The sequence below is a fragment of the Scardinius erythrophthalmus genome (assembly GCF_964197995.2).
Source record: "Scardinius erythrophthalmus genome assembly, chromosome: 8".
Classification (NCBI taxonomy): domain Eukaryota; kingdom Metazoa; phylum Chordata; class Actinopteri; order Cypriniformes; family Leuciscidae; genus Scardinius; species Scardinius erythrophthalmus.
The window spans coordinates 180,740-197,500 of NC_138228.1; the positions used below are offsets into that span (position 1 = coordinate 180,740).

General features: G+C 48.1%; 1 protein-coding gene across 2 annotated transcripts in view; it reads right to left on the bottom strand.

Moving 5' to 3' along the window:
- Positions 1-276: 276 nt before the first annotated feature.
- Positions 277-16,761, bottom strand: part of whamm (WASP homolog associated with actin, golgi membranes and microtubules) — a 37,388-nt gene continuing 20,903 nt past the window's right edge. For both annotated transcript variants that reach the window (XM_081372644.1, XM_081372643.1), the window contains 3 exons: positions 4,235-4,330; positions 3,734-4,103; positions 277-1,898 (listed from right to left, as the gene is read on the bottom strand). In XM_081372644.1, coding sequence (XP_081228770.1) covers positions 1,612-1,898; positions 3,734-4,103; positions 4,235-4,330 — 753 coding nt within the window. In that variant the 3' untranslated portion in view covers positions 277-1,611. The remainder of the gene's footprint in view (positions 1,899-3,733; positions 4,104-4,234; positions 4,331-16,761) is intronic.

Consider the following 16,761-nt stretch of genomic DNA (forward strand, 5'->3'; position numbering starts at 1 on the left):
TGGGTTAATGCATATTAGAATGTCCCCTTATTATGTCGAAATAGCGACGTAATCTCTCGAAATAACCTTGCGGTTCAATTTCATTAGACAGTAATATTAAATTGTTCAGTTATGATGTTTTGAGCATCAATGTAAAAAAAAAAAGAATTCAGAATTCAGTTTTTTGTCAAAACAAAACTGTTAAAAAAAGTGTTTAAAAGCATTTTCATAAATGATATGTTGAGATATAAGTCTTTTGTAATGTTTCACAAGTGCTGATATCAAAAGTTTTCTTTTGGAAAATTGTATTGAATCTGAAAGGGTCAGTTTGACCCGCATCTTACAGGCTATGCGCAGAAATCGAGCAGTGCATGAGGGTTAAAGTAAGACATTAGTAGACATTAGCCTTCTTATTAAAGCCTTCAGGACTGGAGAGTAAGAAAAGAGATTCTGGCACCATCAAATAATCCCCGACCAGCTGTCAATATCAGACAAAATAATATATTTAATCTTAAGTGTTTTTTTTAATCACTTTATAAACTGCACTGGCACAATTATCAGAGATGAACCAGTTCTAAGTAGTTGCATTAATCATGTATATTTGTCTGGTTTTGCTGACATGGTAATGGGAGGAAAAATGAATTTTAATGCTTTCCACTCTCAAAACTTTTGTGTTCTATCAAATGAATGCAAAGTTTCTTGGGGGAAAATGCAAAACTTTTGCGACAGAACACACAAGCATTAAAATATGTTTTCCATCACCATGTCTCTTAAGTCTCATAGGCATCTGTTAGTTTAGAGGAAACTGAAAAATTTGAAAGATGTTTCTGTTGTTTTTATTCACAACAGAATAAAACACTTTGAGTGACACACATCGACTCTTCCACCTGTTGCTCTCCACACATCTGGCATTGTGAATGTAAGCATGTCTGAAGCTGCTAATCCAGATCAGGTCATCTGAACACGTGTGTGTCTGAATCAGGGTGATAATAAACGACGTAAAGTAAGATGTATTACCTGATCCTGGATAACAAAACATGGGATTTCAGATCTAGATTATTCTGATCCAGATTAAACTTTTGAACAGCTGGATCCTGCAGTGTAAGATCAGAGAACACAAGCAGATCTGGCTTCAGATCGAGCAGTTTAAGACGTCTAGCTAGAGGAAGCTCCTGAACGTACAGATTAATATCCGGTAAGGCTGTGAATAACTGTACGTCTGAAACAAATTAAGGTTGAAAATCGAATTTATAATATCTAGCCGTTTTGCTAAATGTGTGCAGTTTTTTGCTCTGTGACCAAATCAGAAAGTACATCACTCCTTTATTATGGTGAAGGTGATTCCCTCACACACACACACACACACACACACACACACACACACACACACACACACACACAAGCTCCAGTCCTGATCAGGCACTTTAATGGACCCGTTCAGAGCCACGGCTGTTATTGACACAAATGTTCAGTGCAATTAACTGTATTCTTACATAATGACAAGACATTTCAGTGCAAAATCCCAAAGAGATCTAAATGTAGCATCACATTGGCAAAGGAAGTTAGCATCACAACTAGTAATCCTGGCTGAAACGGCAACGTTTGGGGAGAATCACAGACTTCAGGTTGTGTTTAACTCTCCCAGTCTCCAGTCGGCGAGTCCGAGCGCTCTTCATCGTCAGAGTCGTTCGAGACCTTCTTCATCCTCAGCATGGCAGCTTTGATGCTGCGCTCTAACTCTGAGTCTGAGCTGAGGGGCGGGGCTCTAGAGGGCGGGGCTTTCTTCAAGGCCACGCCCTGACGGATGGCTGACAGGAGGCTGTCTCTGACATCACCACTCTCGACCTTGACCTCGACCTCGACCTTCCTCAGGTGTTTCTGTCCGCGCTGAAGCGATGCTAGGAGCTCGTCCATCGACCCTGCGTCACAAACACACTTCATTCACTGAGAGAGTCATATTTCTCCTCAGAGTCTACATAAATACAGGACACGTGCTGTGTTTATAACATGACACACAATGCTTAACCTCTGGTGCTCTTCGCTCATGTCTGACCCAAAAATTTTACATTTGTTTTTTGTCGAATTTTTTTCTTCATCGGAATGGTACTGTTGAAAACTTTTTCTTCGTCGAAGCAGAAACCAGGAGACGTTGGGGATCACGTTCAAACAAAGTTATTCTTTATTGAGGACTTCGCGTTGACGCGGCTGCAGTTCTTCCCAAATCAGTCTGGCTAACAAACTTTACATGGTTTCTTTATAGGCCTTTCAGTGGGCTGTCCTTAAAAGTGCTAAACATACACACAGCCTTAGAGGTAACCACTAAATCTAATCATCTAAAGACAATAGAGGCAATTGCCCCCAACTGAGACAATGGTATAAACAACAAATGCTCACGAGACCTTAGACTAGGTAACATTCACACACAGTCCAACTCTTAGTTGGAAGATCAAAGACTAACAAAACCCCTGACTATTACAATGTTTAGACAGCTGACTTAAAGCTGACTTCTGATCAGTAAATTGATGCCATCATGTTCACCTTGAATGCCCAATACAGTATAGTTCACCTTAGTTTTTTTATGTGATGTTATGTAAGGAAGTAAGATCAGCAGATCTTAAACATATTCTTACATTTGGATCCTTCAGAATGAAACTTGGTAAAGGTTTTGGCACTTGGAGACAAATTTCCTCCAGTGGACGCGTTTGGTACTGCAGCCGAACACACTCTCACTGAAAGCTCTTCTTTTTATCAGGCTCAATTTTGAACACAACTTGTTTAGATGGCATTTATTGTCTCACAGTTTTAGAGTAAAACATGTTTTTGAAAATATATATTTCATGTAAAAATTTAATATAGTATTTTTGCACATTTTTCATAACAATAAACTTAAAATTCTGTAACTTTTTTTAAGTTTACTTTTTAAAACTTTCTTCACTTCAGCAATAATCTGCCAAGTGTCGTCTTTAAGAAATCAACTTCAGTCTGTCGCTCTAAAGCATTCAAGATTTACCAGTTTAAGCTGGAAGTTTAATTTTCAGGTCTATGCTCAAAAAGTGAATAAATGGATTATAAATACAACGTAAATATAATTTTGTACCATAAAATCCCCTAAAAATACAAAATATTAAATAAAAAACATTATCGAACTAAAATATAGTATATTCATTTCATTGAAACAAAAAAATAAACTCGGTTATTTTTGACCAACACGCGAAGAGAACCACAGAATCATACTTCCACATGATGAGAATGAGATTTCACTACAGTGGGGTAAATATGCTTAATTGGCATGAGAATTATTTACAAGGAATCATTAAAGTCCTAAAATAGGCTTAATTTTTTTAATGTCAAATATAATATTACATTCTCAAATATTTTCTTAAGAATATCTTAATTTTGTTCATAAGACTAAAATGTCTGTCTCCAGTCAACAAATAAAAAAAACATAACTTCAAAACTTTACACTAGTAAAGTTTAAAAATTATATAATTTGTCCGGCTATGAATCTTTTCTTGCAAAAAAGTTAATGTCTTTTACTAAATGTTAATTTATTGACTGTCTCAGCGAGTTGGAGGTTATTTTAACTTTAAGAAGTTATTTTCTGTTTTAAGTACAACAATAAGAACAAGTTTTTTAAACATACAAACTACCCTTTTATATACTGTTTTATATTGTTTCCTTAAGCTAAAACATTAAAACGGCAGTTAAGAATTGTATTTCATTAGCTTGTGGAGTCCAGGACTCTGACGCTCACCTGAGTTTTGTTCAAGAGTGTTTCGCATCGGCAGCTTGTCACTGGTTTGTGGAGCAGGCGGAGGAAGAAGAGGAGGAGAAAGAAGAGGAGGAGGAGGAGGAGGAGGAGGAGGAGGAGGAGGAGGAGGAGGAGGAGGAGGAGGAGGAGGAGGAGGAGGAGGAGGAGGAGGAGGCATCTGGTCTGGTTTTGCTGATGAAGATCCAGAGGGCAGCAGAATCTGCACCGGGATGTCACGCTGCTTCTGACTCCGCCCCTTCCTACGGGGGGCGGAGCTCTGCGGTCCCAGGCTGATGATTGACAGGGGCTGGGAGGAGTCATCTCTGCTGGAGTCATGTGACTCTGTATTTAAAGCATACTGACCCTGATGTCTCTAAACTCAAAGAAACACAGAAAACAAACACTGAAGCCAAGCTGAAAATTAAACACACTCACACACACACACACACACACACACACACATACTCACTCACTCACTCACTCACTCACACAGCGATGCATTACCTCTCTGAAGCAGCGCACTCTGTTGAGTGTCTTTGCTCTCTCGTTCTCCAGCCACTGCTTCTGCTGCTCTTCCTCAGCTCTCCTCTTGTCTCGCTTCTGAACACACACACACACACGACACACTCAGGGACACCGGCACAAACAATGACAGGTACAAAAGAGGAATGTGAGTGTGAGTTTAAATCGGCCTGGGATGAGGAACTGAATGACAGGAAGAGGAATTCAATATGGAAGCTTCATCAGACCCAGGGAACGGAGCTGAGCCTCAGACTCCTCTGGGACAATTAAGCAAGGAAGGAAATGATGCGCTCTTCCACCTTTATCCATAAGAAGTTAATTTATTAGTTCACAAGTTCACATTTACAAATCAGAAAAGTGAGAGTATTTGGGCTCTGAGCTCGGGATGTGGCCCGATGAGACTCTGTGTTTGCATCATTCAGGAACTGAAGCTCTGCACACACACTCATGTTCTCCAGACACAAACACATGAAGAACACGCAACGCTCGACTCTCTCGTTACGAGTCTCTGCGTGTGTCACGCATCACCAACTGCACACGCACCACTAACTGCACTTGACCACTAACTGCACACGCACCACTAACAGCACACGCACCACTAACTGCACACGCATCACTAACTGCACACGCATCACTAGCACCACTAACTGCACACGCATCACTAACTGCACACGCACCACTAACTGCACACGCACCACTAACTGCACACGCATCACTAACTGCACACGCATCACTAGCACCACTAACTGCACACGCATCACTAACTGCACACGCACCACTAACTGCACACGCATCACTAACTGCACACGCATCACTAGCACCACTAACTGCACACGCATCACTAACTGCACACGCACCACTAACTGCACACGCATCACTAACTGCACACGCATCACTAGCACCACTAACTGCACACGCATCACTAACTGCACACGCATCACTAACTGCACACGCATCACTAACTGCACACGCACCACTAACTGCACACGCATCACTAACTGCACACGCATCACTAGCACCACTAACTGCACACGCATCACTAACTGCACACGCATCACTAGCACCACTAACTGCACACGCATCACTAACTGCACACGCATCACTAGCACCACTAACTGCACACGCATCACTAACTGCACACGCACCACTAACTGCACGCGCATCACTAACAGCACACGCACCACTAACTGCACGCGCATCACTAACTGCACACGCACCACTAACTGCACACGCACCACTAACTGTACGCGCATCACTAGCACCACTAACTGCACACGCATCACCAACTGCACACACACCACTAACTGCACTTGACCACTAACTGCACACGCACCACTAACAGCACACGCACCACTAACTGCACACGCATCACTAACTGCACACGCACCACTAACTGCACACGCACCACTAACTGCACGCGCACCACTAACTGCACACGCACCACTAACTGCACGCGCACCACTAACTGCACGCGAACCACTAACTGCACACGCACCACTAACTGCACACGCACCACTAACTGCACACGCACCACTAACTGCACACGCACCACTAACTGCACGCGCACCACTAACTGCACGCGCATCACTAACTGCACGCGCACCACTAACTGCACGCGCACCACTAACTGCACGCGCACCACTAACTGCACGCGCACCACTAACTGCACGCGCACCACTAACTGCACGCGCATCACTAACTGCACACGCATCACTAACTGCACGCGCATCACTAACTGCACACGCACCACTAACTGCACACGCACCACTAACTGCACACGCACCACTAACTGCACACGCACCACTAACTGCACACGCATCACTAACTGCACACGCACCACTAACTGCACACGCACCACTAACTGCACACGCATCACTAACTGCACACGCACCACTAACTGCACACGCACCACTAACTGCACACGCACCACTAACTGCACACGCACCACTAACTGCACACGCATCACTAACTGCACACGCATCACTAACTGCACACGCACCACTAACTGCACACGCATCACTAACTGCACACGCATCACTAACTGCACACGCATCACTAACTGCACACGCACCACTAACTGCACACGCACCACTAACTGCACACGCACCACTAACTGCACACGCACCACTAACTGCACACGCACCACTAACTGCACACGCACCACTAACTGCACACGCACCACTAACTGCACACGCATCACTAACTGCACACGCATCACTAACTGCACACGCACCACTAACTGCACGCGCACCACTAACTGCACGCGCACCACTAACTGCACACGCACCACTAACTGCACACGCACCACTAACTGCACACGCACCACTAACTGCACACGCATCACTAACTGCACACGCACCACTAACTGCACACGCACCACTAACTGCACGCGCACCACTAACTGCACGCGCACCACTAACTGCACGCGCACCACTAACTGCACGCGCACCACTAACTGCACACGCACCACTAACTGCACACGCACCACTAACTGCACACGCACCACTAACTGCACACGCACCACTAACTGCACACGCATCACTAACTGCACACGCACCACTAACTGCACACGCACCACTAACTGCACGCGCACCACTAACTGCACGCGCACCACTAACTGCACACGCACCACTAACTGCACACGCACCACTAACTGCACACGCACCACTAACTGCACACGCATCACTAACTGCACACGCATCACTCAGGGCTCGCAAAATTTCAAAATCGCTGGTAGCCCTTCGGGCAGGCACTCTTCAGATTTTGGTAGCCCGAAATGAATTTGACTAGCCCAGATAAAAAGTCAATTTTATTAATCTAGAATATTGGTTAGGAGTCAAAACAATGAATCAAAAACTTTTTCAAAACACAAAATATCAACAAATATGCATCTGGTTCTAACTGAACTGAAAGGTGTGTGGCCAGTATGGAACATGAATCAGTCTGTGGCTCAGCCCCCAATGAGGGTATGATAAAATAAAAAAGTAACACTTTAGTTTAGGGTCTAATGCTCACTATTAAGTTTCATTAACATGCAGATGGCAGGGTTTTATCATCACGGAGGTCCCGAATGTGAGGTAGGCTAGTGAGGGGGGTTCAGGGGCACCCCCGAGAAAATGTTGATTTCTCTGATCTACATATGTGCATTTTAAGATGTTTTGAGGGCCAAAAAAATTGGATAACAATAGCTTTAAATCCATGTAAGAGGGCAGCTGATTATTTTTCTCTCCTCATCAGCATCACACTCCTATTCTCTTTGTTTTTCTCTTGCTCTGTCTCTTCCCCTCCTAAAGCTGAGCTTTGACTGATATAGGTATATATTAGGTATATACTGAAATATTTTCATTTTTGTCTGTCAGTGAAGTAAACTTAGGGTCAACTGATAGGTTGATTTATGAATCATTGTCTCAGACGCATTCATTTACTGAAAGCTACTAGGAAAGCTAGGTAGCCTAACTAAGTTTATTAAATTCATTCACAGTATGTACACATTCATTATTGATCTTATTCCTAATAAAGGGCTTTATAATCAAATAGGTCCTACATTTAAGGTTATTAGGGGGTTCAAATTTTTTATTTCTCTGATATGTCCATTTCAAGACGTTTGAAGGCCAAAAAAGGATAAGAAATAGCTTTAAAACAATGTCAGTGGGCAGTAGATTGTGTCAATACCTGCTCTCACTTCTTATCCATCACTCTTTCTTTTTCTCTCAGTCTCCTCATCTTGCCCTGTCTCTTCCCCCCCTAAAGCTGAAGTTTTTTAATTTACTGAAGGCTACAAATTGCATATTAATTCTCAACATGTACACATTCAGTATTAATCTTGTGCCTAACATGAAAACGGATTTGTTAATGCTAATGTCCCCTCACAATGACAGTAAACTAATTATTAGTCACGTTACATAGGCCTATTTTCAGTTCAAAATGGCGAGATTCGACAAAAGTATATTCATTTGTCTGATTAATTTTGTCATTCGTTTTACATTTATGACCTAAAAAAGCTGTCAAATATGAAATGTTTAGTTTAGCTACTTACATCTTATCTCGCACTTGGCCGTAAACTGAAGCGTCGAGTCGCTCTGCTCAAATTCGCGCTCTGCAGCTTCTTGTGAACATAAAGCCCGCCTACTTTGATTTGATTGGTCATCTCAAATATTCTGACATTGACAGACCAATGAGACTCAAATTAACACACACACACACACACACACACACACACCCCTTTCTGACGTGCGCTCTCTGGCTCTGCTCTGCGCCGCAGCGGATTGAAGATGAAGAACGCGCTGAATCCGATTAAATAACAAAACTGAAGCGAACACTATTTCAGATAGCCCGTCGGGCAGGCTGGTTATGCATTTTGGTAGCCCGACTGGAAAACACAATAGCCCCGGGACGTCGGGCAGGCGATTTTGCGAGCCCTGCCACTAACTGCACGCGCATCACTAGCATCACCAACTGCACACGCATCACCAACTGCACACGCACCACTAACTGCACTTGACCACTAACTGCACACGCACCACTAACTGCACACGCACCACTAACTGCACGCGCATCACTAGCACCACTAACTGCACACGCATCACTAACTGCACACGCACCACTAACTGCACGCGCACCACTAACTGCACACGCACCACTAACTGCACACGCATCACTAACTGCACACGCACCACTAACTGCACACGCATCACTAGCACCACTAACTGCACACGCACCTCTAACTGCACACGCACCACTAACTGACGCATCACTAACTGCACACGCACCACTAACTGCACACGCACCACTAACTGCACACGCACCACTAACTGCACACGCATCACTAGCACCACTAACTGCAGGGTTAACCCATCACTAACTGCACACGCACCACTAACTGCAGACGCACCACTAACTGCACACGCATCACTAGCACCACTAACTGCACACGCATTACTAACTGCACACGCACCACTAACTGCACGCGCATCACTAACTGCACACGCATCACTAGCACCACTAACTGCACATGCATCACTAGCATCACTAACTGCACACGCACCACTAACTGCACACGCACCACTAACTGCACACGCACCACTAACTGCACACGCACCACTAACTGCACGCGCATCACTAACTGCACACGCACCACTAACTGCACACGCATCACTAACTGCACACGCACCACTAACTGCACGCGCATCACTAACTGCACGCGCACCACTAACTGCACGCGCACCACTAACTGCACGCGCATCACTAACTGCACGCGCATCACTAACTGCACGCGCATCACTAGCACCACTAACTGCACACGCATCACTAACTGCACACGCACCACTAACTGCACACGCATCACTAACTGCACACGCATCACTAACTGCACACGCACCACTAACTGCACGCGCACCACTAACTGCACGCGCACCACTAACTGCACGCGCACCACTAACTGCACGCGCATCACTAACTGCACGCGCACCCACTAACTGCACGCGCACCACTAACTGCACGCGCACCACTAACTGCACGCGCACCACTAACTGCACGCGCATCACTAACTGCACGCGCATCACTAATTGCACGCGCACCACTAACTGCACGCGCACCACTAACTGCACACGCATCACTAGCACCACTAACTGCACACGCACCACTAACTGCACACGCACCACTAACTGCACGCACATCACTAACTGCACACGCATCACTAGCACCACTAACTGCACATGCATCACTAGCATCACTAACTGCACACGCATCACTAACTGCACACGCACCACTAACTGCACACGCACCACTAACTGCACACGCACCACTAACTGCACACGCACCACTAACTGCACGCGCATCACTAACTGCACACGCACCACTAACTGCACACGCATCACTAACTGCACACGCACCACTAACTGCACGCGCATCACTAACTGCACGCGCACCACTAACTGCACGCGCACCACTAACTGCACGCGCATCACTAACTGCACGCGCATCACTAACTGCACGCGCATCACTAGCACCACTAACTGCACACGCATCACTAACTGCACACGCACCACTAACTGCACACGCATCACTAACTGCACACGCATCACTAACTGCACACGCACCACTAACTGCACGCGCACCACTAACTGCACGCGCACCACTAACTGCACGCGCACCACTAACTGCACGCGCATCACTAACTGCACGCGCACCACTAACTGCACGCGCACCACTAACTGCACGCGCACCACTAACTGCACGCGCATCACTAACTGCACGCGCATCACTAATTGCACGCGCACCACTAACTGCACGCGCACCACTAACTGCACACGCATCACTAGCACCACTAACTGCACACGCACCACTAACTGCACACGCACCACTAACTGCACGCGCATCACTAACTGCACACGCATCACTAGCACCACTAACTGCACATGCATCACTAGCATCACTAACTGCACACGCATCACTAACTGCACACGCACCACTAACTGCACACGCACCACTAACTGCACACGCACCACTAACTGCACACGCACCACTAACTGCACGCGCACCAATAACTGCACGCGCACCACTAACTGCACGCGTATCACTAACTGCACGCGCACCACTAACTGCACGCGCATCACTAACTGCACACGCATCACTAACTGCACACGCACCACTAACTGCACGCGCACCACTAACTGCACGCGCATCACTAACTGCACACGCACCACTAACTGCACGCGCATCACTAACTGCACACGCATCACTAACTGCACACGCACCACTAACTGCACACGCACCACTAGCTGCACACGCATCACTAGCACCACTAACTGCACACGCATCACTAACTGCACACGCATCACTAGCACCACTAACTGCACACGCATCACTAGCACCACTAACTGCACGCGCACCACTAACTGCACATGCATCACTAGCACCAATAACTGCACACGCATCACTAGCACCACTAACTGCACACGCATCACTAACTGCACACGCACCACTAACTGCACACGCACCTCTAACTGCACACGCACCACTAACTGCACGCGCACCACTAACTGCACACGCACCACTAACTGCACACGCACCACTAACTGCACACGCATCACTAACTGCACACGCATCACGCATCACTAACTGCACACGCATCACTGACAGCATGTCTGACAGTTATAACTATTATAACATGACAAAAATAATTGTCTAAATTATGTTGCATATTCCTCAACATTTCTTGTGATGATATCACTAGTTGACAACATAGTACTATTTTCGGAAATCATAAGCTATGATATTGTGCAGGTGCACGTGATGCAACGCTGCAGAGCAGACAGACTCGAGTGTCAGACTCATTTAACTGCACTAACTGCACGAGCATCACTAACTGCACACGCATCACTAACTGCACGCGCATCACTAACTGCACGCGCATCACTAACTGCACGCGCATCACTAGCACCACTAACTGCACGCGCATCACTAACTGCACGCGCATCACTAACTGCACGCGCATCACTAACTGCACACGCACCACTAACTGCACACGCATCACTAGCACCACTAACTGCACGCGCACCACTAACTGCACACGCACCACTAACTGCACACGCATCACTAGCACCACTAACTGCACGCGCACCACTAACTGCACACGCATCACTAGCACCACTAACTGCACGCGCACCACTAACTGCACGCGCATCACTAACTGCACGCGCATCACTAACTGCACACGCACCACTAACTGCACACGCATCACTAGCACCACTAACTGCACGCGCACCACTAACTGCACACGCATTACTTACTGCACACGCATCACTAACTGCACACGCATCACTAGCACCACTAACTGCACGCGCACCACTAACTGCACGCGCATCACTAACTGCACGCGCATCACTAACTGCACGCGCATCACTAGCACCACTAACTGCACGCGCATCACTAACTGCACGCGCATCACTAACTGCACGCGAATCACTAACTGCACACGCATCACTAGCACCACTAACTGCACGCGCATCACTAACTGCACACGCATCACTAGCACCACTAACTGCACGCGCATCACTAACTGCACACGCACCACTAACTGCACGCGCACCACTAACTGCACACGCATCACTAGCACCACTAACTGCACACGCATCACTAACTGCACACGCACCACTAACTGCACGCGCATCACTAACTGCACACGCATCACTAGCACCACTAACTGCACGCGCACCACTAACTGCACACGCATCACTAGCACCACTAACTGCACGCGCACCACTAACTGCACGCGCATCACTAACTGCACGCGCATCACTAACTGCACACGCACCACTAACTGCACACGCATCACTAGCACCACTAACTGCACGCGCACCACTAACTGCACACGCATTACTTACTGCACACGCATCACTAACTGCACACGCATCACTAGCACCACTAACTGCACGCGCACCACTAACTGCACACGCACCACTAACTGCACGCGCATCACTAACTGCACGCGCATCACTAACTGCACACGCACCAGTAACTGCACACGCATCACTAACTGCACACGCATCACTAGCACCACTAACTGCACGCGCACCACTAACTGCACACGCACCACTAACTGCACACGCACCACTAACTGCACACGCATCACTAACTGCACACGCATCACTAACTGCACACGCATCACTAACTGCACACGCATCACTAACTGCACACGCATCACTAGCACCACTAACTGCACACGCACCACTAACTGCACGCGCACCACTAACTGCACACGCACCACTAACTGCACACGCACCACTAACTGCACACGCACCACTAACTGCACGCGCACCACTAACTGCACGCGCACCACTAACTGCACGCGCACCACTAACTGCACGCGCACCACTAACTGCACGCGCACCACTAACTGCACGCGCACCACTAACTGCACGCGCACCACTAACTGCACAAGCACCACTAACTGCACGCGCACCACTAACTGCACACGCACCACTAACTGCACACGCATCACTAACTGCACACGCATCACTAGCACCACTAACTGCACGCGCACCACTAACTGCACACGCACCACTAACTGCACACGCACCACTAACTGCACACGCACCACTAACTGCACAAGCACCACTAACTGCACGCGCACCACTAACTGCACGCGCACCACTAACTGCACGCGCATCACTAACTGCACACGCACCACTAACTGCACACGCATCACTAGCACCACTAACTGCACGCGCACCACTAACTGCACACGCACCACTAACTGCACACGCACCACTAACTGCACACGCACCACTAACTGCACACGCACCACTAACTGCACAAGCACCACTAACTGCACGCGCACCACTAACTGCACACGCATCACTAGCACCACTAACTGCACGCGCACCACTAACTGCACACGCATTACTTACTGCACACGCATCACTAACTGCACACGCATCACTAGGGCTGTCAACGAATATTCTAAATTCGAATATATATTCGAATAGTTTTAAAAAACAGAAATTCGAATGTGAAAATTAATATTCGAATGTGGAAAAACGCCCGCGGTAGCAGAGGCGCGGCTGTCAGCTTTGCGAGTGGGCGCGCTGCCTGAGGGGTCAGGGACAGGTAACAGGAAGAAGCGTTAACGGTAAACAGAAACATTACTAAAGAGTAGGCTACTGTACTGACTAAATAGATATTGCGCAGCATGAATAAGGGTTAGGGTTAGATACAGCAGTTTCATGCACTGCAGGCTTCCACTGGTTTGATTATTTACCGTTTCATGTCAAGGAAAAGTTAAATTTTTACCACAGCACAGCTCGCTCGGAGCGTTCACTGTCGGATTCGCGTCTAGTTGGACTCTTAAACATTTTGAATTTGCGCGTCAAAAGCAAAAGTTTGATGCTCGGAGAGCGTGACGCCTCATTCGCGCCACAAGACCTCCAGACGCGCGTAAACGCGTCTTTACATTGACTTAACATTGAAATCACTCGCGCCAGACGCTCTATTCGCGTTTGGTGTGTGAACGCAGCGGGTGAGGGCGAGAGAGAGAAAGAGTGCTTGCGAGTGAGCGAGAGTGAGGTCTGCGGTCTTGGCCATTAGGGGATTAGTTGTTTTTTTTTTGTGTATGTAATACGTTGTCAAATATGTTTAAACTTAAATAAACCTATACAAGTAGTTATGTCTCTTTGTATTAATTTGTCCTGTTATTGACGTAATGTACGTCATTGACAAAATGCGCAACCAGATGTTCGAATAGTTCGAATATTCGTGTGTTTTTTAGAGGGAATATTCGAACGTAATTTTTGAGCAATTTTGACAGCCCTACGCATCACTAGCACCACTAACTGCACGCGCACCACTAACTGCACACGCACCACTAACTGCACACGCACCACTAACTGCACACGCACCACTAACTGCACACGCACCACTAACTGCACACGCACCACTAACTGCACACGCACCACTAACTGCACGCGCACCACTAACTGCACACGCACCACTAACTGCACACGCACCACTAACTGCACACGCACCACTAACTGCACGCGCACCACTAACTGCACACGCACCACTAACTGCACGCGTACCACTAACTGCACACGCACCACTAACTGCACGCGCACCACTAACTGCACACGCACCACTAACTGCACGCGCACCACTAACTGCACACGCACCACTAACTGCACGCGCACCACTAACTGCACACGCACCACTAACTGCACACGCATCACTAACTGCACACGCATCACTAGCACCACTAACTGCACACGCACCACTAACTGCACACGCACCACTAACTGCACACGCACCACTAACTGCACGCGCACCACTAACTGCAAGCGCACCACTAACTGCACACGCACCACTAACTGCACGCGCACCACTAACTGCACACGCATCACTAACTGCACACGCATCACTAACTGCACGCGCACCACTAACTGCACACGCACCACTAACTGCACACGCACCACTAACTGCACACGCACCACTAACTGCACGCGCACCACTAACTGCACGCGCACCACTAACTGCACACGCATCACTAACTGCACACGCATCACTAGCACCACTAACTGCACACGCACCACTAACTGCACACGCACCACTAACTGCACACGCACCACTAACTGCACACGCACCACTAACTGCACGCGCATCACTAACTGCACACGCACCACTAACTGCAAGCGCACCACTAACTGCACACGCACCACTAACTGCACGCGCACCACTAACTGCACACGCACCACTAACTGCACACGCACCACTAACTGCACGCGCACCACTAACTGCACACGCATCACTAACTGCACACGCACCACTAACTGCACGCGCACCACTAACTGCACGCGCACCACTAACTGCACGCGCACCACTAACTGCACGCGCACCACTATCTGCACGCGCACCACTAACTGCACACGCACCACTAACTGCACACGCATCCCTAACTGCACGCGCACCACTAACTGCACGCGCACCACTAACTGCACACGCACCACTAACTGCACACGCATCCCTAACTGCACACGCATCACTAGCACCACTAACTGCACGCGCATCACTAACTGCACACGCACCACTAACTGCACACGCACCACTAACTGCACACGCACCACTAACTGCACACGCACCACTAACTGCACACGCACCACTAACTGCACACGCACCACTAACTGCACACGCATCACTAACTGCACACGCACCACTAACTGCACACGCATCACTAACTGCACACGCACCACTAACTGCACACGCATCACTAACTGCACACGCACCACTAACTGCACACGCACCACTAACTGCACACGCACCACTAACTGCACGCGCACCACTAACTGCACGCGCACCACTAACTGCACGCGCACCACTAACTGCACACGCACCACTAACTGCACACGCATCACTAACTGCACGCGCACCACTAACTGCACACGCATCACTAACTGCACACGCACCACTAACTGCACGCGCACCACTAACTGCACACGCACCACTAACTGCACACGCACCACTAACTGCACACGCATCACTAACTGCACGCGCACCACTAACTGCACGCGCATCACTAACTGCACGCGCATCACTAACTGCACGCGCACCACTAACTGCACGCGCACCACTAACTGCACACGCACCACTAACTGCACACGCACCACTAACTGCACACGCACCACTAACTGCACGCGCACCACTAACTGCACGCGCACCACTAACTGCACACGCACCACTAACTGCACACGCATCACTAACTGCACGCGCATCACTAACTGCACGCGCATCACTAACTGCACGCGCACCACTAACTGCACACGCACCACTAACTGCACACGCACCACTAACTGCACACGCACCACTAACTGCACACGCACCACTAACTGCACGCGCACCACTAACTGCACACGCATCACTAACTGCACGCGCATCACTAACTGCACACGCATCACTAACTGCACGCGCATCACTAACTGCACGCGCACCACTAACTGCACACGCATCATGAGCATGAGCGA